This window comes from Cervus elaphus, chromosome 7 (genome assembly GCF_910594005.1).
Source record: "Cervus elaphus chromosome 7, mCerEla1.1, whole genome shotgun sequence".
Classification (NCBI taxonomy): Eukaryota; Metazoa; Chordata; class Mammalia; order Artiodactyla; family Cervidae; genus Cervus; species Cervus elaphus.
The window spans coordinates 17,394,725-17,421,698 of NC_057821.1; the positions used below are offsets into that span (position 1 = coordinate 17,394,725).

Consider the following 26,974-nt stretch of genomic DNA (forward strand, 5'->3'; position numbering starts at 1 on the left):
TCCCTTCAAACTCTGAAAACTTGCAGTTGCAAATTACAAATAAATATAAAATTTTTATTTTAGTATTTTATAGAACATATTTATAAATTCAATAGCATTTTAAAAGCCTGTCAAATTTCTTCTGACAGTTTTTTCTATAGATGATAGAACTGAAAAGGAATTTGAAGGATTGTTGCAATGAAGTACAAATTTATTGTCTAAAACATGTAGAAGATTGCCTTTAAAGTAATTCATTCTGTATCTTACTGGGATTTTTTTCTTTATAAAAGTTTAGGGAATGTTATATAAACATGTAATTTAAGAAGTTGGACTTCTTATACTGCTTGAAACTTCCTGTTAAAATTGTTGTATGTTTTTGTAATCAGTATATATTTCTTCTACATTATTTCTTAAGTTTCTATGTAGAAGAACAAATGTAATTTTAATTCATTTAAAATCTTCTCACTTCTTTTAAGGGAATGGATCCAATTACACGTCAAGTAGGACAGCATATTGAAATGGAACCGGAGTGGGAAGCAGCCTTCACACTACAAATGAAATTAACACATGTCATTTCAATGATACAAGACTGGTGTGCTTTAGATGTGAGTCTGTTCTGGGGTCAGGGATAGGAGATAAATGGAGGAGGGGCAGAGAAACAATTTCCTAAGTAAAATATGAGGTGGTTTGGAGGGGATAATAATGATATGCTCATAAAATAGCATATTTTCCTCTTTCACCTATACATTCCATAAAAGTTACAACCCTAAAGCCTTAGATAAATGAGAAAATAGAGGGAGATATAATCCACACTCTTTTCTCTTATGTTGCTATCTTCCTTTTTTCCCCCCATAATCCTATCAAGATTTTGAGTGTATAAAAAGTTTATAAATTTACCCCAAAATGAAATTTTACTATTAGTACATTTGTCCTGTGTCTTTAAACTATGTTGGCCTCCTTTGGCTATAAAATCTAGAGGAGAGGTGTAAGTTGGGAGATCAGAGAAGGCTTCCATGAGATCTAAACTATGTGTCAGAGTTAACTGATCAGAGTAAAGAATATTCCTGACTGAGCAAAAGCTGTATCATGCTCTCTGATGAAGAGGAGTATGGTTGTTCCAGAAGCTGTGAGAGGCTGTAGTTGGAGCAGAGGTCAAAGACATAACTTTGCAGGGCCATATTCAAAAGTTTGAATTTTATTCTGACTGAAGTGGATGCCATTTGAGACTCCCAAGCAGAAAAGTGACAGACATGATCCAGTTTACATGTTTTTGAAAGTTACTCTGTGTGGATAACGGATGGAGGAGGGCAAGAGTAGAAGCAGGAAGTTCAGTGGAGGCACATTGGCTTTCCTTTAAGTGACTGGAGATATCAGTGGTCAAGTTTGAGAGCATTTTAGATGCAGTTGCTAGCTTGGTAATAGATTGCACAATGGGGAATGAGGAAAATAGAGCCCAGAAATAAACCCACACAATTATGGTCAATTAATCCACAACAAAGGAGACAATATGCCGTGGAAAGAAGGTGATCTTTTTCAGTAAGTAATGCTGGGAAAACTGGACGGCTGCATGTAAAAGAATGAAATTAGAACATTTCCTCACACCATATAAAAGAATAAACTCAAATTGGATTAAGACCTAAATGTAGGACTGGAAACCATAAAGCTCCTAGAAGAAAGCATAGAACACTCTTTGACATAAATCTTAGTAATAATTTTTTGGATGTATTTCCTAAGGCAAAGGAAACAAAAGAATAAACAAATGGAACCTAATTAAACTTAAAAGCTTCCACACAGCAAAGCAAACCATCAACAAAACAGAGAGACAACCTACTGAGGAGGAGAAAATATTTGCCAATGAGATGACCAATATGGGATTATTATCCAAAATACATAAACATCCCATACAGCTCAATATTAAAAAAACAGCCCAATTAAAAAATGGGCAGAAGACCTGAATGGACATTTTTCCAAAGTAGACATACAGATGACCAGTAGGCACATGAAAAGATGCTGAACACTGCTAATCATAAGAGAAATGCAAATCAAATCACAGTGAGCTGTCACTTCACATCTGTCAGAATAGTTGTCATCACAGAGCCCACATATAACACATGTTAGCGAGGATGTGGAGAAAAGGAAACCTGTACACCTGTTAGTGTGAATATGAATTGTTGTAGCCCCAGTGGAAAACAATATGGAGGTTCTTCAAAAAACTAAAAGTAGAGCCACCATAAAATCCAGCAATCCCGCTCCTGGGTATTTACCTAAGAATAAAGAAACGCTAATTTGAAGAAATACATGCTCGCCAATGAGCCTGGGAGGCTACAATCCACTCACAAAGAGTTGGACTTGACTGAGTGACTAAGACTTACAGTGTTCACAGCAGCATTATTTGTTCATAGCAGCACAATTGCCAGGATACAGTGTCCAATAGATGAGTGGCTAAAGAATATGTAGATGGATGGGTAGGTGTAATGGAATATTACTCAGCCATGAAAAGAATGAAATTTTGCATTAGCAACAACATTGATGGACCCTGGAGGGTATTATGCTTAGTGAAATAAGTCAGAAAGACAAATCCTATAATCACTTACGTGTGGAATCTAAAAAATAAAACAGAAACAGACTCAAAGGTATAGAGTGATTACCAATGGAAAGAAAGAAGACCAGGAGGGACAAAATAGGAGAGATTAAGAGGTACAAACCACTGTGTGTAAAATAAATAAGCTATAAGAATATATTGTACAACACAAAGAATATAGTCAATATTTTATAATAACTAAATGGAATATAATTTATAAAAATTTTGAATCACTATATTGTACACTTCTAACTAATGTACATCAACTATGCCTCAATTTAAAGAAAAAAATGGGGAATGAGGGAAAGGAGTATATTAGAATGACTTCTAGATTTCTACAGCTCTATAGAGATGTTCCCTGAGACAGGGCGTTGGATAGAGGGAGCAAGTTGCGAGGGGAAGATTGAGTTTGCCCATATTGATATTTGAGGTAAATATTCATCATTGAATTTGAGATTCTTGTTTAATATTGTAGAAACTTAACATAAAATCCTTTTTTATAGGAAAAAGTATTAATAGAAGCTTACAAGAAATGCCTTGCTGTATTGACGCAGTGTCATGGTGGTTTTACGGATGGTGAACAGCCAGTTACATTAAGCATTTGTGGACATTCAGTGGAAACTATCAGATACTGTGTTTCCAAAGAAAAAGTTAGCATTCACCTCCCAGTTTCTCGCTTACTTGCAGGTAAAACATTTTTCCCTAAAAAGAGAACCCTGAAATTGTCTTTTGAATCTTTGCTTGTGGTTAGTATTTACTGAATACCTACAATGCTTTATTTTGAAAGTGTTCTTGTTCGGTCTATCACTTAAGTGATTGTTAATAAATTAAAAACACCCAAAAAAAAAAATTGAAAACACCCTAGACTTCCTCTCTCTCTAAGCAGTTTCTTATTGATAAATTTTTTAATCATCAGGTTGAAATGAGTTCGAAATTGGGTTGATAGTTTTTTTTAATTGTAAGTAGCTGATTTACACACTGTTTATACATGCTCGACTATTTGAAGCTGCTACCTCACGGCAGCCAGAAACTCTGCATATGCATTCAACTGTCTCTGTAGACATCGTAAGTTCCTTCCACATTTCTTGAGTGCATAGTTCTTAACCTGTTCACATACTGTTCCCTTTAGTTCGATTTTTAACTCAGTAGAAAAGTAAAGTTATCAAGGTAAATATTTTCATTCATTGCAGAACTTGCAATGTAGATTAAGTATGTGGCTCAGTAACTTAATAATATGAAAGTAGTTTGTGTGTGTGTGTAAGTGTAAGAAACTGGAGAATTGGCATCTTTTCTTCCTTAAATGTTCGGTATAATTCACCAGTAAAATCGTATGGAGCTGATACTTTCCCTTTTTTGGTAGGTAATTAATCATTGATTCAGTTTCTTTAGCAGTTCCTATTATCTGTATCTCCTTGTGTGAGTTTTGGTGGTTTGTGTTTTTCAAGAAATTGGTCCATTTCATCTGAGTTATCAAATATGTGGACATGGAGTTGTTCATAAAATTCCTTTATTATCCTTTTAATGTCTATGGGATAAATAGTAACAATCCCTCTGTCATTTCTGAAGCCTTTTTTTTTTTTTTTTTTTTTTCATTTTTCTGTGCATTACCACATTATCTTGCCAATAGATGTTAGCATTCCAACAATTTTTTTAGATTCTTATTGAAATTGTGGTGATTTAAGATTGAACTTAGACATGTGAATTTAAATAGTACAAGTAGAACAATAAAAAGTACCTGGAATGAAATTGTGATTGTAGGCAGAAATCTCTTTTTCCTATAACTTGTTCATGCCCAGTTTTGTTTTCATAAGTATTGATACTTGCATGCTGAACTATTGATCTTCAGTACAGGCAAGTGATGGCATGGTGGTGTGGCATAGTGTTCAACTAGAATGCAGGAAAGTGGGTCTCCAACTCAGCTACTGATCTTTTCTGCCCTTTGAAAATCTGAGTGGAAGCTAATGCTGATAATTATCCACAGGGAAAACAGTCAGTACTCTAAAAATGTACTAATTTTGCCGAGGTATTTACCCCCCTCAGTCTTCTAATATTTTGAGCATTTTATCTTCCTGTGTTTGGCAAACCTTGGCCTGAACGCTTATAATCTAACTGGAGAGCCAAGCAAGCATACACAGAGCAGCTCAGGAACAACTTGGAGGCTGAGTGCACATTGTTAGAACGGGATTCTCAGTACAGGTGTTCTTGGATAAGGAAAGCTTCAGACCAGGCTTGACCAGGCGGCCTACATCTGTCAATGAGACTGTAAAAAGCATTCTCTGTTTAGACAGCAACATAAATAGGACAATTCTTAGCTAGCAGAATTAACTAAAGTTGAGCTATGAAAGGCCCTTTGCAATTAGGGACGAAAGAGGCTTTGATCCTAAACTGGAAGTTCTGAGGAACTGAATTCTGAGGTCAGAATCAGTGCAGACCTTGAATTCCATGGCCAGTGTCTCTGTTCAGTTGCCAGGAGGATCTCTTGGTATTGTACTTTAAATGGAACAAACTTCATGATCCAGTCGATTATGACCCTTAAAATTGGTTTAACACAGAAATTGCTTTGATAGTTCATAGCTGCATTTGCTATGTTTGCACTTTTAACATTTACTTTTGTAAAATTTAATCAGTGTATGTTGGTACATGTAATTAAGACTCTGGTTCTAAGCATGGCTTTAATACAGAGGTTCATGAAAATAACAGTTGTAAAGCTTCTTTTATGGATGCAATTCATTTTGTATCTTAATGTGTAATATGATAGGTTTCCAAAGAAACACAGAAAGGGAATTAGATATAAAGTTGAGCAAATACTTAGGGTATTTTTATTTTTAAATCTAAATGACTTTCACCTATAGAAATACTTTTATCTTTGTTTTCCATGCAGGTTTGCATGCGTTGTTAAGTAAAAGTGAAGTGGCATATAAATTTCCAGAGCTCCTACCTCTAGTAAGTAGTGCGAACATTTAAAAGTAAATATCTATTACAGACCTCCAGTTAGATAATAAGTTATGAGAATATAATATCCAGCATAAGGAATATGCTGAGTAATATTGTAATAACTTTGTATGGGGACAGATGGTTACTAGACTTACCATGGTGATCATTTCATAATTACGAAAAAGTGAAAGTCGCTCAGTCATATCTGACTCTTTGCGACCCCACGGACTATACAGTCCATGGAATTCTCCAGGCTAGAATACTGGAGTGGGTATAGCCTTTCCCTTCTCCAGGGGCTCATCCCAACTGAGGGATTGATCCCAGGTCTCCTGCATTGCAGGCGGATTCTTTACCAGCTGAGCCACAAGGGAAGCACAAGAATACTGAAGTGGGTAGCCTGTCCCTTCTCTAGCGGATCTTCCGACCCAGGAATCAAACCGCAAATATCAAATCATTACATAGTATACCTGAGTGTGTGTTTGTATATGTGTGTGTATACAGGAAAAGACAGATTAATTTCTTGTAGGGATTTGGCTCACATAGTCAAGGGATTTGGCAAGTCTGAAATAAACCTGGCAACCTGGTGGATTAAGAGTTGATCTTATAGTCTGAAATCCAAAGGCAGGCTGGAAGCAGAATTTCTTCATCCTTGGGGAAACCTCAGTCTTTTCTTTTAAGGCCTTCTAGCTTATTGGAAAAGGCCCACCAATATCATGGAGAGTAATGTGCTTTACTCATAAAGTGTACTGATTTAAATACTAGTCACATCTAAAAAATGCCTTCACAGCGACATCTAGACTGGTGGTAATCAAAAATTGGGTACCATGGTCCAGCCAAGTTGACGCATAAAATTAACTAGCACACAGACATACCTTAAAATAATTTTGATTTGTACTTTATATAAAGTCTCCATCTCTAAACCAGTCTTCTTTATAGAGTTGAGATTTTTGTGGTTTTTTTGTATACACAGAGTGAACTTAGCCCACCCATGTTGATAGAACACCCTCTTAGATGTCTTGTTTTATGTGCCCAAGTACATGCAGGAATGTGGAGAAGAAATGGTTTCTCCCTCGTAAACCAGGTGAGTGGTTTTTAATTCTGTGAAGAGTTTTCAGTCCATTCTTTAGTTTCTGTGGAGGTTATAATAGTCATCGAAAGTCATCTATATTGAAACTATTGAATGGCCACTGGAAATGAACCTTAAAAATGTTTTATTAAAAACTGTTTGACAAGATAGATGTAATGTTAAACCAAAAGTTTCTTAGAGCTTTTATTCATATTTTATTAAGAAACAATATCAAAAGTAGAAATGAACTTAATTTTCACTTGAAGTCATTTTTAGAACAAAGTTTGCTGTTTTTTAAAATGTAATGAAAAAATCAAGATTTCACCTGCTTTAATTATAAAATTGGGTTAAAAGATAAAAGTGCTGTTAGTATAGCTCTGAAATTGAGGTTTTAATTTTTAAACCTCCCCAAGACATGGTATAGGATTTTTCTCTACTTTTGATAGCTATAAATCTCATTGAAAGAACTTTATTAGGAGACCCAGAAAGTTGGCTGCAAAATGTGAACCATAAAGTTCCATAGAGTTTCCATACTATAATCTGGAAATTTCTAATTAATTAATCTCTATTAAGATAGCATTCACTGCTGGGGAAACCACATTGTATGTGCGTGTTTGCATGTTCACATACTCACATGCACAAAAGCCATGTGCTCTTTTGGTGAGTGGGGAGAGGAGAAAACTGCACAAATAAAAACCTGTTTACCCAATATAATTACTTGTGTTTTTTTTTTTTTTAGATTTATTACTACCACAATGTGAAATGTAGACGTGAAATGTTTGATAAGGATATAGTAATGCTTCAGGTAATGAATTAAAAGCATTAAATTTAAAGGTTTGGGGGAGTTTTTCTTTTTATTATTTTCACCGGACCCAGACACTTAGGACCACTCTCAAATCTGTAACTTCAATCTACCCCTTATCTGTTTTTGTTTAGTCGCTAAGTTGCATCCGACTCTTTTGCGACCCCATGGTCTGTAGCCCGCCAGGCTCCTCTGTTCATGGTATTTCTCAGGCAAGAACACTGGAGTGGGCTGTTGTTTCCTTCTCCAGAGATCTTCCCAGCCCAGGGATCAAACCTGCATCTCCTGCATTACAGGCAGATTCTTTACCACTGAGCTACCAAAGAAGCCACCTAGCCCTTATCTACTAAGCTCCAAATTCATATGGCTAAAATAACTGATTGAACATTTCCATCTGGTTTCCTGAACACATCTCGTATTTCACATATTCAAAATAAATCCTGTGTCCTCCATACCTTCTTCCTATCTTCAGTGTTTCTTTACCTTGGTGAATTGTTCAACAATTTATACAGTTATTAGGGTTAGAAATCTGAAAGCCATACTTGCTTCACTGTCCTCTGATTATAAAGCCCCAAATGCCTCAAGCTGATTTTCAAGGCCTTCAGTACTTAACTATGTTAAAAACTCCCTGAACTTGTGATATAGTCCATTAAGTCTTAAAATTTGTACATTTATGTCTTTCCTTACCTAGGTTGTACCCCCCACCCTCTTCCTTTTCTGTTTGCTACCTGTCTTGTCTTCCTGCATATCTTCATGTTTAGTTTAGTATCACTTTCTCCAGAAAGCTGGCATACTAAAACGTGGCTGTGTGTCCTTTTGGGGAGGGCCCATAGCATGCTACTTATCCCCACCAGAGCATTCATAACTCTGGATTGTGCTTGCCTGTTTGCTTTCCTTCCTCTGCACTAAACTGTGACAACTCTCTTGGTCCTTTTTATGTCCATTTACCTAGCACGGTGCCTGTCACAAAGTAGTGTTTCCATATTATTGCTGAGTGGATTTAGAAATTACAGAATAAGTTACAAAATGTAAATTTCAAAAAATTATTGGTTCAAAAAAATTAAAATTCAAGTTGATTGAGAATCTGTACAAATGGAATTATAGGAGAATTAAAACTAATATTTACAAGCCAGCGTTTCACTTAGTATAGCATTTATTACTAAAAATTAGTTTGAGTTCTTGATAAGAGTTTAATATGATAGGCATTTAAAAAAAAATACTGAAAGTTTTATTGCTATACCACATTTCTCTCAGAGTCTTACCCCTGAGAGTGACAACACTGACATAAAACCTTGAACTGAATTTATTGGGATACAACTAATGCAAAGCATTTAAAGTGAAGAGAACATATAGTCCATGTTATTATGATATGTGGGTTCAGGGCATGTTTTGTTTTGTTTTGCCAGCACAGATTCCTGTCCACACTTGTAGCTATCACAAGTAAGGACTGGGGCTAAATGAGTCCTCATCTTTTATTGGAATTGATGAACGAGTAAGCTGCTTTCTCTTGTGCAAACCAAAATATGTCTCACTAATTGCTTAGTAGCCCTTTTGACCTTCCTTTTTTCCTTTCTTTCATACATTTTAAAAAAAGACAGGTGTCTCCATGATGGATCCAAATCATTTCCTGATGATAATGCTTAGCCGCTTTGAACTTTATCAGATTTTCAGTACCCCAGATTATGGGAAGAAAATTGGTTCTGAGACTGCCCATAAGGTAAGAGCATGCCTTATGAGACCACAACACAATCGTTAGAGATGCGCCTTTCATTCTTTTTGGTTATTTTAATCATCTGAGGTAATACAGATGATTCTTATTCTTATCTCTGAACTTGCTCTCTTCCATTGCCCCCGATGGTTTCAGGATTTAGTTCAGCAGAACAACACTCTAATAGAAGAAATGCTATACCTCATTATAATGCTTGTTGGTAAGTTTGGATATTTTGAAACATTTATGTATTGTATTGACTTTAAAATTTTTTTTTATGTATTTTTGACTATGCTGGGTCTTTGTTGCTGTGCATGGGCTTTCTCTAGTTGAGGTGCACGGGCTTCTTATTGCAGTGGCTTCTCTTGTTGCAGAGCACAGTGGTTGTAGCACACGGGCTTAGTTGCCCCACAACACGTGGAATCTTCCCAGGCTAGGAATTGAACCCACGTCCCCTGCGTTAGCAGGTGGATTCTTAACCACTGGATCACCAGGGAAGTCCTGTATTGACTTTTGTGGTAGCAAATAGTTTAGAATCTAAACTGTTTCTTCTGTTTGAGCAGTTACTCAGTTTTAGGGGAAGGAGATTAGAGTATATATTTTTATTTTCCCCTCTGGTTACTGTAATGATGAGTAACAGCACTCCAGTGCTTTGGAAGAAGGGGAGAGGACAACTGCTAACGCAGGATAAACTGGAAGATTGTGAGTTAGGAATAAAGCAGGGGACAGGAGAATTTAGCAAACAAGAATAGGATATTTAGGAGCTATTTACTGTTACTTTATATCTTAGCTGTGTTTCTCTCCATGGCTTTGTGGTGTGTGAGTGTTCTCACTGTCTATATTTTCGGTCCTGTCACCTCCATCTTTCCTACTGTGTGCTTTACTTTCTCCCTCCTCCCATACTGTTTCAGACTCTCAACAGCCCTGGAGCAGAGAATCCTGGCTACTGTCAGGATGTAATACCAAAGAAGGAGATCTCAGAAGGTGATACCTTATTTGCCACTAGATCAAAGTGCAAAGGAGGACTGTCCCTTCCTCCTACCACATGGCAGATGACTTGAAAGCAGTTTCGTAGGCTGCTGGTACAGCTGCTGTTTCTAGTCTCTTCCCACCTGCTGATCTCATTCTTTGAAAACAGCAACCAGAATTCTCTCTCTGTGGCTGAAGACTACACTCCCCTGTTGTGTCAGAGGCTCAGAAAAAATGATTGAGAGCTATTCTCATCCTGCTTTATTGCCTGACCAGTCATTGCTTTCCCATTGTAAAGAAAGAAAAATATATTGTGTTGCATGAATTATAAATATGTATTGCTTATAAATATTATGATTGTTAAGTGTGTGTATATGTACTTATTCATTGTTGACAGGAGAGAGATTTAGTCCTGGAGTTGGACAGGTTAATGCTACAGATGAGATTAAACGAGAGATTATCCATCAGTTGAGCATCAAACCTATGGCTCATAGTGAATTGGTTAAGTCTTTACCTGAAGATGTAAGTACCTACATTTTAAAAAACATATGGAAATCCTTCCATAAACCCTTCCATAAATATATGGAAATATTTAAACCTTTAACTGTCCGTCTAGTATACCTTTTCCACAATTGTAAAAACTATGGTGCTAGCACATGTATAACTCTAGTCACTCTTGTTAGAAGTAAACAGAAAAAGAAAATACTAGGTACTAGGAGTGGAAAGCAGCAAAGAAATAGAATCCTTTATAGTGAAGCCTTGAAGGAGATAAGGCTACTGAATAAAACAAAACGTGTTCCTTAGAACTGAATTTACATATCCATTAAAGAAGGATTGTTGATAGGGTGTTTAGTACAAAGTTGTGATGGGTAGAGATAACACTTTATAACCTAGAAATACCTACTCAACTATGTTGAATAAACTAAAGTTTGCTAGAGTTTTTTCCTTCTAAAGCATCCAAAGACCCTCCTAAGCCATTCCTCTCATTTTAGTGAATGTAAATTAACATTCATGTGGGCATTCGTAGATCAGTTGTAGCTATTTTTCCTGCTAGAATCTTAAGGTCCTCTACCACCTATTTTTCAGCCCTGGGCTTTTTAGAAACCCCGATTACAGTTGGGAAAGATTTTTCAAAATGTTTTCCCATGTTTGAACCATAGATTAGAACTCTGAACCTTAATTTTCATTCTTCGAGGATTTAAACCTTTACTTGTGGCGTTGTAATACTTAAACATTGTCTTATTTCAAACTTAAAAAACTTCAAACATTTATAGGAATGGAGAACATAGTATAATGAACCCATCACCAGTTTCACCAGATGACCAGTCTTATTTCTACTCTAACCACTAATCCCTACACCCTCACTGGGTTATTTTGTGGAGAATACCAGATTTACCATTTCATCTATAAATAGAATTGTATATATCTAAAATAGTGGTTCTCAACCAGGGATAATTTTGGCACCTCCCGCCCCGGGAGGGGACCATTTGACAGTGTCACTACTCAGGCCTGAGTGTGTGTGTTCCTGGCGTCCATTCAACAGAGGCCAGGATACTGTAAACATCCTACAGTACAGGATAGGCTCCCACAATAAAGACCTATCTAGTCCAAATGTCAGGAGTGCCAAGGTTGATCCAAAAGATACAAGCTTTTAGAAAAAACCTGTGCATTTGCCAGTTATCACACCTAAAAAAATAATAATTTTTAATATCACTAAATATCTATTAAGAATAAAAATTACATGTACTTTTTTTTTAGGTCTCTGTTAATGGGCTGCTTTTGCCATTTCCATTTCTAGTTATGTATGCAGGTACTTTTTAATGCAGAAAATGAGGGAACAGTTATAGTTTCACTTAGATGTTAGAATAGAAAGAAATAAAATTTAAAAAGCATTTTAAAATGCAAATACCCTGTACAGAGTGATGGCATCTATATCTACCAAACATTTTTGACCAGAGAATTCTTTTTTTCCACACAATTCCTGTTAACATCTTGTCACAAATAAGATATGATTTGGAAAATGGTGTTTTAATGAAGATAGATAAGAAATTAGTGTAGCTATTTCAGAAAATATTACAAAGATATAAATTTTGTTTAAATGTTATGTATACTTTGTGTTTTTATTTCATTCCTTTTGAAAGCTGTCACCTTGATTTCATATGATGACTTGTTTTTAATTGTATCAGTCTGAATGAATGTTAGCTTACCAAGTAAATTTCCCCAACTGCATATTAATCGTGTTTCCTATGGAAATCCTATGGAATCTGTAGAAACTGAGATAGTAGTGTATTCACTTTATACAGTTGCTCTATGAAGCTTAATGAGATAAAAGCACAGTGCTCAGACTGCTAGCAGATACTGTTATTAACATGAAACACATTTATTTCCTGTACCTTTAGGAGAACAAAGAGACTGGCATGGAGAGTGTGATTGAAGCAGTTGCACATTTCAAGTGAGTTTATTTTCTATTTTTTCACATTTGATTTTATTTTATGCATTAATTTTTCTTAGAGTATTTCCTTTGGTGAAAGTAAGAATAAAATTGTTGTTTTCAGAGAGTGACAGCCATTTTCAGACATGTAATTCTGAACTAGATTTCTCACTGACATTTCCCTTTTATGATCTAGCCCTGTGCTTAGCAGCTTAAAGTAGATATATGAGAATTTTCATTGTATTCAAAATAGGTGTTCATAGCTGATAGTTTCAAATAGCTGAAATTAACCTGGTCTTAAGTAAATGCGTTACTCTTCCTTTGTTTCCATTTGAATGTGCCGCCTGAGCTGTGATCAGCCTCTAAATAATGCTTTCTTTGGTGTCCTGTGTGTCACCCAATCAATAAACTAGTTTATCCCCTTAAGGTTGTTGAGGCAGTTTCTTAATCCTGCTTTTTCTTTGCTCCTCACTTCAATGACAGTGTCTTTATTTCTGTTGATTTTAAAACAATACATGTTTTTAGGGGAAGTATCAAAATAACTATAAAAGAGATTCTCAGGGGCTTCCCAGGTGACTCAGTGGTAAAGAATCCACCTACCAATGCAGGAGACCTGGGTTCAATCCCTAATCAAAGAAGATCCCACATGCCATGGAACAGCTAAGCCTGTGTGCCACAACTACTGAGCCTGTGATCTAGAGCCCAAGTGCAGCAGCTGCTGAAGCCCATGCACCTAGAGCCGCTGTTCTGCAACAAGAGAAACCTCTGCAGTAAGCCTGCACACCGCAACTAAGAGTAGCCCCCGCTGTCTGCAAATGGAGAAAGCCCATGTAACAATAAAGACCCAGCACAGCCAAAATAAATATAAATAAAGTAAATGATTTTTAAAAAATTCTCTCAACCCAGATTACACTTGCTTTTTTCACGTGGTAGAACTTTTCATAGACATGTTTACATGTCAAAATATAGAAGTTAGCATCACTTTTAATAGTTTTCAATTGTCTGAAGATAGCATAATGTGTGTTACCTGTCCCTTATTGTTAGACCTCAAATTGTTGTCACTACAGTGATCATCATGTTCCCGTGTCCAGTTAGAATAAATCCATAGTGGACATGCTAGATAAAATGGATGCACATAAAGCTTTGGATATAGATTACCAAATTAATCCACAGAAAGTAGTTCCAGCTTATACTCATTAGCAGTGTATGAGATTTTGTAATTAATTAATTGTTTATTTATTTTTGGCTGCCCTGGGTCTTCATTGCTATGCATGGGCTCTCTCTAGGTATACAGGCTTCTCACTGTGGTAGCTTTTCTTGTGAAGCACAGGCTCTAGGACGTGGCTTCAGTAGTAACAGCACACAAACTTAGTTGCCCAGATCAGGGATCAAACCCATGTCCCATGCATTGGCAGGCGGATTCTTAACCACTGGACCACAAGGGAAGTCCAGAATATGAGATTTAAGAATTTTTTCTTCCCCAAAGGAAACCTGGATTAACAGGACGAGGCATGTATGAACTGAAACCAGAGTGTGCCAAAGAGTTCAATTTGTATTTCTATCACTTTTCAAGGGCAGAGCAGTCCAAGGTAATTGGGAAAATTAAAAAGTATATTGGGAAGGGGTTGCTTGGAATTTTTTTGTTTTTGTTTTTTCCTAAACAACTTGTACTGCTTTTCACACAGATTGAAAAAGGACACATTTTTATTGTAGAAAATTTGGAAAATATGGAAAGGTATAAAGAAGAAAGTACAGATGACCTATAATACCACCATTTAACATATGGGGTTTTCCCCTTAGTATTTTGTGTGTACATAAAAGAGATCTATATAATTATACACGTACCGACACATATCTAATTGTATGTATTTTATTGGCTTTTGGTGACAGATCATCAACCTGTATGGTAATCAGTTAACTTGTTTCACTCTCATTTCAGAATTGCTAGTGCTAACATTGTGCTTTCCCATGGTGACTTATGGAATTTAACTAGTTAAATTTTGCCTTTTAGCAGTTTACTCTTAAAAATAAGTTTTGAATAAATGGCATTAAACAAAACTTAAACATGAAGCTTTTGTTTACTAGTTTATTTTTTTTTTGAAGTATAGTCGATTTACAATGTTATGTTAGTTTCAGGTATACAATACAGTGATTCAATCTTTATATATATATGTGTAGTTTTTATATATATATAGTTTATATATATAGAGAGAGAGAGCTTATATATATATATAGTTTTCCAGATACTTTTCCCTTATAGGTTATTATAAAATATTGAATATAGTTCCCTGTGCTATGTAGTAGGTCCTTGTTGGTTATCTGTTTTATATATAGCAGTGTTTATTCATTTTTGATGCATGAGATAGAGCTCAAACCTAAATAATTTTTTTACTTTGGTTGATACATGTTTCCCCTGCATTTTAAACCAAGAAAGAATCCACTTGGGGAATTCTCTTAGTGTAAGGGGAAATTAACCTGGAAATCAATTTCAGAGTGATGACAAAATTAAGGATAGAAATTTCCTAAAATCAGAAGTTAGTATGACAAAGATTAACTTATATCAGTAGTTTTGGATATTAAATTGTTTCATATTACTTATTCTCTGTCCAAATTACTTCATTTTCATTAGGCAGAGGAAGCTCAACGGAAATTGAAAAGACAAAATAAAGAAGATACAGGTATTTTTAATCTTTCCCAAAATTTCATGTCAGTCTCTTAATTGTTAAAGGTTGTTTTCTATAGACTATGATAATAATCCCTAGTGAAGTGAAAGATGTAAATGTAAGCTTTCTGAATGAATGAACATTTAAAGGGCTAATATATAGGCTAATATAAACATATTCTTGTACTGAGTCACCTCTGAGTTAATGGTTTTATCTCAGATCTTCAGACATTTCTAGGGAAAAGAAAGACCTTCTTTTGTACTACTGCTATTTATGGAGCTACTTTTATTCATTTAACTGACCCGAGAAGGTAAAATATAGCTTTAGGATGAAAATATTCTTTGAAGGCTATCATAGGTTGTTTGGTTTGGTTTGATTTAAAGTGTGTTCTACAAAAGGAGCCAATAATATCTTTATTTTCAGCACTTCCACCTCCAGTTTTGCCCCCATTCTGTCCTCTGTTTGCAAGTCTGGTTAACATTTTGCAGTCAGATGTCATGTTGTTAATCATGAGGACAGTACTGCAGTGGACTGTAGAACATAGTGGACACATCTGGTCTGAGTCCATGCTGCAAAGGGTAAGTTTGAAGACATGTATTATTTATATTTCAGTGGTTTTGTAGTAAAAACCAAAGTACAAAATACTCTTTCAATATCTGTACATGGGACACTTAGGTTAAAATGTAGTGTTATCTTACTTTGAAATGAAGTATTTTGTTTGTGTTTTTGTGTCTGAGGATAAAAAGGAGAGCTTGGCAGATGTTTTTACACCACGTGGTTGTGATTACCCGGCTCTTGTTGGCAGATCTGCCTCTCACTGACTGGTCCTGATCTGTCTTTGTTTATGCAGTAGTCTGATATTTGTATAATGTGTTATCTGTGCATTTGTTTTTTACTTAATTCTCTTTAAAAACTTGTGAGTTCATTAATACTTATATTTTGCAATTGAAGAAATTGAAAGTCAGGGACTTACGGTCCTATAGCTAATTAGTGGCAAGTTCAGAACCTTTGTATTTTACTTTATAGCTTTAATCTAAGTCATTCATAAATTATCATCTCATTAAATTCACATAGTACTCCTATGTAGATAGTAGATAGTTTTTCTTCTGTATAGATGAAGAAGGCAAGTTTCAGTGAGAGTCAATTAACTGGTCCATGTTACTCAACTAGAAAGTAAGATAATACTAATACTCAGTTAATAGAATTAGCCTATTCTTGCCAGGCACTTTTATGTACTGTACTGGTAACCCTCAAAACTCTAGAGGAAAGCTAATGTTTTTTCCCATTTTAAAAATGATGAAGTTAGGCTCAGAGGAACTCCCTAAAGGCATGTAGCTTCAAAGCAGTGAAGCCAGAATTCAGATGAAGGTGAGCCTTCCTTCAAAGCTATTTCCCGTTGTCTCAGCAGCTTCAAGTATCTCACTGGCTAAGATATTTGTATATGTATACTTCCCTCATGGCTGGATGGGAGGGCATTTTGGGGGAGAATGGATACGTGTGTGTATGGCTGGGTCCCTTCACTGTTCACCTGAAACTGTCACAGTATTAATTGGCTATACCCCAATAATAAAAAGTTTAAACTAAAAAATAAAATGAGATTACAAAAATTAAAAATAATAAAATGTAAAAGCATGGAGTTGTGGTATACTGGAGACGATCAGTATTATATGAGCAAAAGAGTTGTGGGAAAATGGAGAAGAGGAATGAACATGATTTATCATCTGTATACCTTGGCTTTGTGTCGTTCACGCTAATGTTCTTCCAAGTGTTTTGACAATCACAGCAGCCCTATGTATAGGGAAAGATACGGAGACACCACACACGTATCTCCCTCAAAAACTGGGGAGCAGGGTAAAGAACAATAAAGATGAGACAGATTCAGTGTCATTATATTCTTAGAAGTCTAGCAATGAATTTTTCATCAGGTATGCTGAACATCTTTATAAATGATGTGGCATTAGAGATAAAAGTATGTCTCTTTCTGAGATGATTTTTAGTCCTTAGAAAAACTAAACTAGTATTATAGATTAGATAATTACATGATTGATGCTTTCAAGTCTAATTATTTGACCACTGATCCTTAGAATCAGTGGTTTTTAAGACTGTAGTGTAGGGATGGAATAAAACTGAAAATTATATGACTCGCTAGTCACAGCTGTTAGTAATTTTAACTTACCTTAAGAATTTGCAATTGAATTTTCTTCCTAGCTGAAATAGAAATTTTTGTTTCCTTGCTGGGAATTCTTTATTAGAAAATGAACTTTAGAGTTGGATTTAATAAAAATTAGTACTTTGAATTATTTTTTACTATACTTAAGCTTTAATAGTTTGATTTCTCTTTTTTCAGTAGTTGATTCTTTTTTGTTATTTCTTACAAAATTATGTACTTGTATTTTAGGTATTACATTTAATTGGAATGGCACTACAAGAAGAAAAACAGCATTTAGAGAATGTCATGGAGGAGCATGTCATAACATTTACCTTCACGCAGAAGATATCGAGTATGTATACAACTTTTATTAAACTAACTCAGCATATCAGTCATTTTTTAAGTGTAATATAACCTGTTTTATTTGATTATACAGGTTTTAAGTAGATTATATTGAATCCAGATTTCTGACATTATCTGTATTTACCTGTGTATTTTATCAGAGCCTGTGTACTTATCAGATCTAATTCATTTTCCTAGACTTGTAAAATCTCAGGTAGACCTTTCAGCTGGGTTTTTATTGAATTTTGCTAGAGGCTATCTTAAAATAATCATATGGTATAAGACGTCAGTTTTTGAATGATGAAAGTGTTCTAGTTGTTAACAGCTTGTTTGTGAAACACAAATATGTCACCTTTTGAGAAGTATTGAAAATTTCTAAAAGAGCTGTAATCGAATGATGGGCCAGTATTATAAGCAATTTCATTTTATCTTCTTGTGCCTGGTAGTAAGCACTATGAAGTCTTAACTGATGCTCACATGCCCGTTTTTTCTTCTACCTTAGAACCTGGTGAGGCTCCAAACAACTCACCTAGTATACTAGCTATGCTGGAAACACTGCAGAATGCTCCCTACCTCGAAGTCCACAAAGATATGATTAGGTGGATATTAAAGGTAAAGTTTCCTACATCACTCTGCTTTTTGTGAAAAATATTAAATGTTTATCTTTAAATTTTAGAATGTTTCGTAGCTTCAGAGTAACTGATACTTTTTTTCATAGACTTTTAATGCTATTAAGAAGTTAAGGGAGAGTTCATCCACCAGTCCTGTGGCAGAGACAGAAGGAACCATAATGGAAGAGGTATAAGATGTAAAATGTGGTAATACTGAAAAGATGTGGCAAGCTCACTTTAAGCAATTAAATTTATCTGCAGTAAGTTGGTAGTTGATATTATTCACAAACATGTAAATGCAAAGAAATTGTGGCACTATTTGTTTATTTTTGTAGCAATCTTTTGGACTGCCTTTTTTTTTTTTCTTTAGCATGTTAAGTTGATTAAAAATCTAGTATTTACAATAAAAATATTTCTCCTTTGGGGGAAAAATGTGCCTTTAGCCTCTAGTGGTCTAATTAAATGAAGTGTAATTTCAGAGTTCGAGAGACAAAGACAAAGCTGAGAGGAAGAGAAAAGCCGAGATTGCCAGATTGCGCAGAGAAAAGATCATGGCTCAGATGTCTGAGATGCAGCGGCACTTTATTGATGAGAACAAAGAACTCTTTCAGCAGACATCAGAACTGGATTCTTCTGTCTCTGCTGTACTTGATAATGGGTAAAAATTAAGCACAAGTTTTGAAACGCTTGACCAGTGGTTCTCAATTGAGGAAGATGTTTGGTTTGGTTTTTTTTTTCTTTTTGCATGCATGTGTGTGTGCTAAGTCGCTTCAGTTGTGTCTGACTCTGTGACTCCATGGACTGTAGCCCGCCAGACTCCTCTCTCCATGGGATTCTCCAGGCAAGAATACTGGAGTGGGTCGCCATTTCCTTCTCCAGGGAATCTTCCCAACCTAGGGATCAAACCCACATCTCCTGTGTCTCTTGCAAGGCAGGGAGATTCTTTACTGCTGAGTCACCAGGGAAGCCCCTTTTTTTCTTTATAAGTACACTTAGTCCTAGAGTAGTTTAGAAGAGTTGATAGAAAAATTGTGTGGCCTTGTAGTTGGAGGATTTAATCTTAGAAATCTGAGCTAATTAGCATATAATTATGAGCATGTCTCTATTGATAGGATAATTCCTGTGTATGCTTAAAATGTAAGTTATTGAAAAGGCCCTTGACACTCATAAATGAATGAGTACACTCGGCCCATCTAACTTAGCATCTGGCTTCTGTGTTACATATTGGATTGCTGTGAGGATTGAAGGAGATAATTTTGATATATATGAAGACTTTGTCTCTCAAATCAAGTCATCAAAACTGTGTTAAATATGTACATACCTAAAATCTACTGTTCTCTGGTTCTGTAGAAACTTCTCAGGCTCGTTAATTACTCTCATAACCGTGTCTTTGCAGCCCTGTGGTTTCAGATACGACCCTTACAGCGCTGGGCCCAGCACAGACCCGGGTCCCTGCACAGAGACAGTGTGTCACCTGTATACTGTGTCAGGAAGAGCAAGAGGTGAGCGCAGAAAGCAAGGCAATGGTCCTGGCCGCGTTTGTGCAGAGATCAACCGTGTTATCAAAAGACAGAAGTAAATTCATTCAGGATCCAGGTGAGTCATAGCTGTGTCCTCATCTGCCCTGTTAATAGTGACTGCCACTTAGTATGGTTAAGTGACATACAGAATTTATTAATCTGCTGATAACTCTGTAGGCTTGCTGGTACCTTGGGCAGGTAACTTGGGTGGGAATTCCTCACTTGGCAAAAGCAGAAACGTTCCAGTGGATTAAGTATCATGCCTGAAGTACACAGCTGATAAATAGCAGGGATTCAAAGGAAAGCTGTCCTTTGTGATAAAACATTAACATACTTTGGTACTTAACAGTCTTTCCCATTCTTCACGCTTTAAAGTTCCGATAATTAGTCGACACACTGAAATGACAATAGTTATTTTCTCTCATGGGTGGTCCCAGGGTGAAGTCCTGGTGAGCCAGCCCTGTGAGAAGCAGTCCTTGAGCCAGGTTCTCATTTAGATTATTGAGATAGAGACTGCCATGTAGTGCAGGACATCATTCAGGAGTCTTGGAATCAGTGTCTATGGAATGGAGGGGAAGGAAGCAGGTTTGGCCAGAGGGAGAATTTTAGCTATGGTACAGTCCCCAGAAGTCCTTAGCCAACCCCATAGGCGCTCTGGAGCTAGATAGAGCTCAAAGCTGTCCTAGGTTGGGCTAAGGGGGTGGGTTTTTTATACCCTGACACTGATAACAAACTGGTTGTGGGCTGCCTCTGGAAAGAGATGTGACCTTGAGCAAAGCAGTGTGACCCTGAGCAAAGTCTTTTAAAGAGGGATAACAGTTGAGTGCCCTCTTCTAACAGCTGATGGAGTAAGTCATTCATTCCTGCAGGGGCATCTGGGCTATACCTTGTTGTGTCCACCATAGATACTTTTGTGTTTCTGCTCTTCTCTTTGTTTATATGTGCATGTGCCTCAGGGATAACAGTAAACTTCGTGAGAGCAAGAACTGTGTCTTAATTTCCAAGGTACTTGTGTAGCCAGTGCCTTTCACATTGTATGACTAGAAGGAAGTTTGTGAGCCCACTGGTAAAATTGCCTTTTCTCTACATGGAAAGTCTTCAGAATATGGCTCTCAAGCCCCCTAGTTAAGAAAGATTGGTCTGCTTCATCTTAAGAAATGACCATTTGTACTAGATGGTTTACAGATTTCATTCTAGGCTGAAGATAAAGTTATCACCTGTATTTAGTTTGTTACCTGCTTGGAAAAACTGACTGGCTGTAAGTGGATTTTTTTTAAGGCTTTCACAGTTTAGATCATTAAAGATTTTCTTTATGCTGTGAAATTTGCACTATTCTATTATATAAAGCAAATTGAAACAAGTAATTTTACTGTTAGAGAATTTCTAAAATTATGCTAATTTATGTAGAGAATTCCGAGAATTCCCAAAGAAGCCAGCTAGCCACTTGATGTTTGTCTTCATTTTTCATCTCCTTTGAATATAAAAATTAGTGCCAGAGCAGAAGACTGTGTGAATTGCCCCCTTTTCCCTACTCCGGTCTGGGCTGCTGTCCTGGTATTTTGCTGCACCTTGACTCCTATAGTAATTGTGGCTCTTCTCTGCATGAGTGTCCTTAAGAAGAATCTCCTCTAGGGAGCGCCCCACTACTGCCAGGACATCTTTTTTGTTTGAGATCATTGTGACCCAGCTGCCCTAAAGGCATTTAAAGACAGATCCATCATTTGTGGGAAATAGGAGTCTCTTGGTGCCCTAAAAATGTGATGTGTTCAAAAAATTAGATGTACTTAAATACAGAATTCCCTGGAGAAGGAAATGACAACCCACTCCAGTATTCTTGCCTGGAAAATGCTATGGACAGAGAAGCCTACAGGGGGCTACAGTCCATAGGGTTGCAAAGAGTCAGACACAGGTGAGAGTCAGACACAGCTGAGCGATTAAACAACAACAACAGGATTCCAGTTTCAGTTCACAGTTCAAGGAAGTTTCATTAATTTGCTCAGGGTAATGAAAATTAGAGAGTCCTGTATTCTAAATAATCCAGGGTCTTGCATAAATTATTGGTATCTCAAAGGAATAAACTAGCATTTCATTTGAAGTTTACAAGCTCTTAGTAAGGATTTCACAATTTAACGTTGTACATTTGTATAGGAATATTAAATGCTTGAGTTTTCTCTCATGTTTTTTGTTTGTTTTATAATGCAGAAAATTATGATCCATTATTCATGCACCCTGATCTGTCTTGTGGAATACATACTGGTAGCTGTGGGCACATTATGCATGCACACTGTTGGCAAAGGTAATTTATATTCTTAATATTAGTCAAGAGAAGCTTAACCAAAGACTCAAAATTTAATTTTTTAATAAAGGAAATTACATTCTAGAAAAAGGGGAGAGAACTAAACTTATCAGAAGAAAAAAAGACTTCATTATTACTGCCTAACAAATAACAATTAAAATTAATTTACTTTGTCAGTACATTTAAAGGAGTGACTTAGAAACTTCATAGTATATCAAATTAATTTTTAATTTAGGGGTCTGTATTTTTTAATATGGGAAATCTAACAGACTAGATGAAGAAAAGGATTTTTACAGTAATACAAACCCGAGAAGAATGTCTTTCTTCGGGTCCAGGGTGAAGAGCTCTTGATTCTGAAGATGCTAGCACTTGCCTAGTTACCTCTCAAGAATGTCATGACTCCCTGAGCTAATAAGGAATAACTTCAATACTCTGTTTTGGTGCTTTCTGTGTTCTCTAGCAGCAGAAGTGCCGTTATTCTAGTACTCTGCTCATTGAGTTGTCCTGAACCACCCCTAGTAAGCAGCTCTAGTCCTGGGGGAGTAACCACAGAGCACTAGGACCAAGAAATATGCTACTTGGTGAATGACTGGTTTGCAAGGCAATCTTTTTTTAATTCTCCTGTTTTAGAACTCTTAGCCCTTTTTGCTATTTACTACAACTTAAAATTAAAGTATCACTTTTAAAAATAATTGAGGTCATTTTATTTTTTTTTTTTTTGAGGTCATTTTAAAATTTTAATTTTTAGATGTTTTGTGGAAACAAAATGTTGAAGCTTGTGGCTCTCATTAAAAAAAAAATTGCCATTGTTTTTGATACCTCATGTTTTCTAATTGTGAAGGTATTTTGATTCCGTTCAAGCTAAAGAACAGCGAAGGCAACAGAGATTACGCTTACATACAAGCTATGATGTAGAAAATGGAGAATTCCTTTGTCCCCTTTGTGAATGCTTGAGTAATACTGTTATTCCTCTGCTGCTTCCTCCAAGAAATGTTTTTCATAGGTAAGTTTTGGCTCATAAAACCTTTATATTAAAGAAGTTTCCTTTAGAAGGTAATGAAATGATAAACCACAGCTGGGTGAGGATATCACTCTAGGTAAATGCATGTTTTCCAGGTACTTTGCAAACTTTTTATTTAGTCATTTCTTCCAGCTGACCTATTAGATACAATTTTAGTTTTTAGAAAGGAACAGACCAAAATTTTAAGTTTCTTGGTCACCCGTAAATACTATAAAGGATATAAAATTCCCATGGGTTCATGAAAACTGTCTCCTTTATTTTTAAGACCCTGCTTTAAATATCTCCTTCATACTTTTTTGAGACACTCAATAAATCAGTGAGGGGAGGGACAGCTCAAACTGACCTTATTGAGCATACTAACAGTCAAATATTATTTTTTGAAATTTACTGGCCAATTGAAGAATTGGGCCAAAAAGTGAATATTTTTGTATTTAAAATGTAAAAATTTTGTTATTTCATGATGTCTAGTGCGCTTTTTAGTTATTCATGATCATATTCCTTTCAAATATGAATTTGATGGTATCTCCTATTCAAACCTGACCTTTGTATACATTAAGTTTTATGAATGTGAGTCATCTGTTTATTTGTATGCTACTATTTGGGTTTAAATTAAAGCAGAGTCAGTTTTTTTCTCTTCAATTTTAAGAGTTCAAACTATGGTGTCTTAGTCTATGCTACCACAAAATGCTCTTAAAATACCATTAGATATGATGTAAGCCCATGCTTTTTTAATCAGAAAAGAAATATCATGGTGCTGACTTATATCTGCATTTGAACTGATAAAGAAATTAGTCACTGTAAGATTAAGAATAGAATTCTCAAAAAAAAAAAAAAAAAAATAAGAATAGAATTCTCTTGCGTGTAAAGAGAAAAAAATCACTTCTGTGGTTCAGGTTTTGCTTTTTTTCCCAGGAGAGTCAGTTATGGCACATTTGTTAAGAACACAAGCTACAGTGTCTGATGTAGCTGGGTTTGAATGCCACATCTGTCCCATATACAGCCTTAGTCAAGTTACATAGCTCAAAACCTCAGTTTCCTCATCTGTAAAATGGGGACAATAATATAACCTATTTTATTAAGAAAATTTTGAGGATTAAATCTAATACTGTGAAATGCTTGCAACATAACTAGATGCTTGCCGCATAATAAGCACTCAATAAATAGTATCCATGATGTGTTGGTTGTGATATTCAAGAAATACTGGCAAATTCTGGTACTAAAAAAGTGAAATTTTTGACAAATAACTCAATTTTATGCTAATAATTAGTAGCATCATATTGACAAGTAATACATTTTCATTTCCATTGACAAATAAATACCTATTCTAACTTTTAAAAGTAACAAATTTTCCCCAAGTTTTTTTGGTTGTTTTAGTATTTTAATGTTTGAAGTATGTTTAAAATATACCCGTGATGATTTAAGGAGTCTTTTTGTATCTTAAACTAAGCAACAGCAGAATACTAAACACTCTCTATAATCTTTTCTAGCAGGTTAAATTTTTCAGACCAACCAAATCTGACTCAGTGGATTAGAACAATATCTCAGCAAATAAAAGCATTACAGGTTCTTAGGAAAGAAGAAAGTACTCCTAGTAAGTTCTGATAACCTGCTTTCATTTTTCCCTAATATCTGAGACCATTGGAAAATACAGTTCCAGAATAAATTGTTCTAAAATATTTTAAAAGTGAAACCTCACATTTTAAAATTTGACTTACTCAAATCTTCTTTATCTTAATGAACTAAATTTGAAACTGCTACATTACTCCTTATTCCTTGAACACACAAGCTCATGTGTAGTTTATGATAGATACTTCTCACTTATTTCCCCCATTTTATTGAAGAGCTTCTGGGGGTGGGGGAGATGTAACTGAGTATCAAAGAGCTGGCTTTATTCTCCATGGGCTGACTCACTTTATTGTTGGCATTACCAAAACCTTCCCAAGTTTGATAGGTATGCACTGCACTTCTGACCTTGAGGGAAAGTGAGCTGAGCAGAATTTATACCATTGGTTTTAAGGAAACAAAACAGCGTACAGCGTACTCTTCCAGTGGTTGCACTATCAGGAGAAGCACAATGATTGAGGAAGGTGTCTAGCTCATCCAGAGCAGTAGTACTTTTCATGCTTTGAATGTATATTACACCAGTTTTCATTATGGGAATTTTTCCTGTTTTAATTTAGAATGAAATTTATGGCTGAAATTTATAGAAATATTGTGGACTGAAGAATAATAGTATAAAATGCTTGTTTCTGTAGTTACTGCCTCATCAAAGAATTTAGAAAATATGGATGAATTGCACCTTCCTGAAGGATTTAGGCCTGATTTTCATCCTAAGTGAGTATATTATCCCTTTTACATTTGGCCCACTTGAAATGAAAAATCAAATTAGCCATTAGTAAGAATATAAACTTGTCAAGTAGGGGAGCGGAATGTTACAGGACATTGATCTTAATAAATCCTGAGACTTAATGCAGGAATACTGATAAACACCTAAGACTTACATGTCATGTTTAATTCTCACAAACTTCTAGGTGTTGCTGACTGTCTACTGCACCCCTTTATCTGGCTCTCCTTGATAGCACCTCATCAGTACATCTAAATCCAAGCTGCTCAGCCTCCTCACCAAAGTCCATGCTTCCTGCTGACTTCTGTATTTCTATTTACAGACCCACCAACCTCTTAGTAACTCTGGGTCAAAACCAGAGTGTTTTCAGCCTTATTTTACCCCATCAGTTCAGTTCAGTCTCTCAGTTGTGTCCATCTCTTTGCAACCCCATGGACTGCAGCACGCTAGTCTTCCCTGTCCATCACCAACTCCCGGAGCTTGCTCAAACTCAGGTCCATTGAGTTGGTGATGCCATCCAATCATCTCGTCCTCTGTCATCTCCTCTTCCTGCCTTCAATCTTTCCCAGCGTCAGGGTCTTTTCCAGTGAGTCAGTTCTTCGCATCAGGTGGCCAAAGTATTGGAGTTTCAGCTTCAGCAGCAGTCCTTCTAATGAATATTCAGGACTGATTTCCTTTAGGATCGACTGGTTGGATCTCCTTGCAGTGCAAGGGACTCTAAAGATCTTCTCCAACACCGTAGTTGGCCGCATTTTACCCCATAGCCAGTAAGTTACAAAGTATAGCCCAGATTCTTGAACTAGACTGCATTTGTTCGGTTCCAGCACCACTGTTTATTAGCTGTGCCACTTTGTGCAAATCACTTAACCTAACTCAATTTCCTCATCTGTAAAGGGAAGAAAATAGTATCTACCTCATATGTGTGATAAAGTGACATGATGCCCTTAAAGTTACCTGGCAGCTGTGCCTGGCACATACTAAATATCTCAGCAAAAGTAGTGCATATATGCATGCTCAGTCACATCCAGCTCTTTACAACCCCGTGGGCTGTAGCCCACCTGACTCCTCTGTCCATGGGATTTCCCAGGCTGCTGCTGATATGGGTTGCCATTTCCTGCTCCAGGGGATCTTCCTGACTCAGGGATCAAACCTGTGTCTCCTGCATTGGCAGGCGGATTCTTTACCACTGTGCCACCTGGGAAGCTGGCAAAAATAGTGCTAAAAGGTTTAAATAGAATAAACATCAATCATGTGCCTCCCACATTCCCCCTTCCCATCCCCAGTCCTGTCATTTTGTTCTTTCTACTGTTTACTTCCTTATTTCTAATTAAGATGCTTAATCAACTGTGTCTTGATTCATCTTTTTTTTTTTTAAGTATCTTTACAGAGACTAGTAATGTAGGATTCAGCTTTTACCTCTACCCTATTCACTTACTCCTCACCAATCTTCCTGTAGAGTTATTCTACAATTTTTGGTTAAATCATTTGTCAATTTTTACGTTATAATTGTTAATACTGATAAGTTATGTGATAAATCTTTCTTCTACAGTTTTGTTTT

At 36.1% G+C, this 26,974-nt stretch overlaps 1 protein-coding gene across 4 annotated transcripts in view; it reads left to right on the plus strand.

Annotated features, from left to right (window-relative positions):
- Positions 1-26,974, plus strand: part of UBR2 (ubiquitin protein ligase E3 component n-recognin 2) — a 101,811-nt gene that overhangs the window by 56,990 nt on the left and 17,847 nt on the right. For 2 of the 4 annotated variants that reach the window (XM_043907479.1, XM_043907478.1), the window contains exons 14-34: positions 456-584; positions 3,064-3,247; positions 5,442-5,503; positions 6,465-6,575; positions 7,300-7,365; positions 8,957-9,079; positions 9,227-9,290; positions 10,437-10,561; positions 12,439-12,491; positions 13,957-14,059; positions 15,100-15,148; positions 15,557-15,711; positions 17,532-17,634; positions 18,127-18,236; positions 18,343-18,423; positions 18,715-18,893; positions 19,632-19,831; positions 21,958-22,051; positions 22,893-23,054; positions 24,560-24,663; positions 25,328-25,406. In XM_043907479.1, coding sequence (XP_043763414.1) covers positions 456-584; positions 3,064-3,247; positions 5,442-5,503; positions 6,465-6,575; positions 7,300-7,365; positions 8,957-9,079; positions 9,227-9,290; positions 10,437-10,561; positions 12,439-12,491; positions 13,957-14,059; positions 15,100-15,148; positions 15,557-15,711; positions 17,532-17,634; positions 18,127-18,236; positions 18,343-18,423; positions 18,715-18,893; positions 19,632-19,831; positions 21,958-22,051; positions 22,893-23,054; positions 24,560-24,663; positions 25,328-25,406 — 2,336 coding nt within the window. Of the gene's footprint in view, positions 1-455; positions 585-3,063; positions 3,248-5,441; positions 5,504-6,464; positions 6,576-7,299; positions 7,366-8,956; positions 9,080-9,226; positions 9,291-10,436; positions 10,562-12,438; positions 12,492-13,956; positions 14,060-15,099; positions 15,149-15,556; positions 15,712-17,531; positions 17,635-18,126; positions 18,237-18,342; positions 18,424-18,714; positions 18,894-19,631; positions 19,832-21,957; positions 22,052-22,892; positions 23,055-24,559; positions 24,664-25,327; positions 25,407-26,974 lie in introns of those variants that run through there. The other 2 variants (XM_043907480.1, XR_006341990.1) reach the window with 2 other exon arrangements.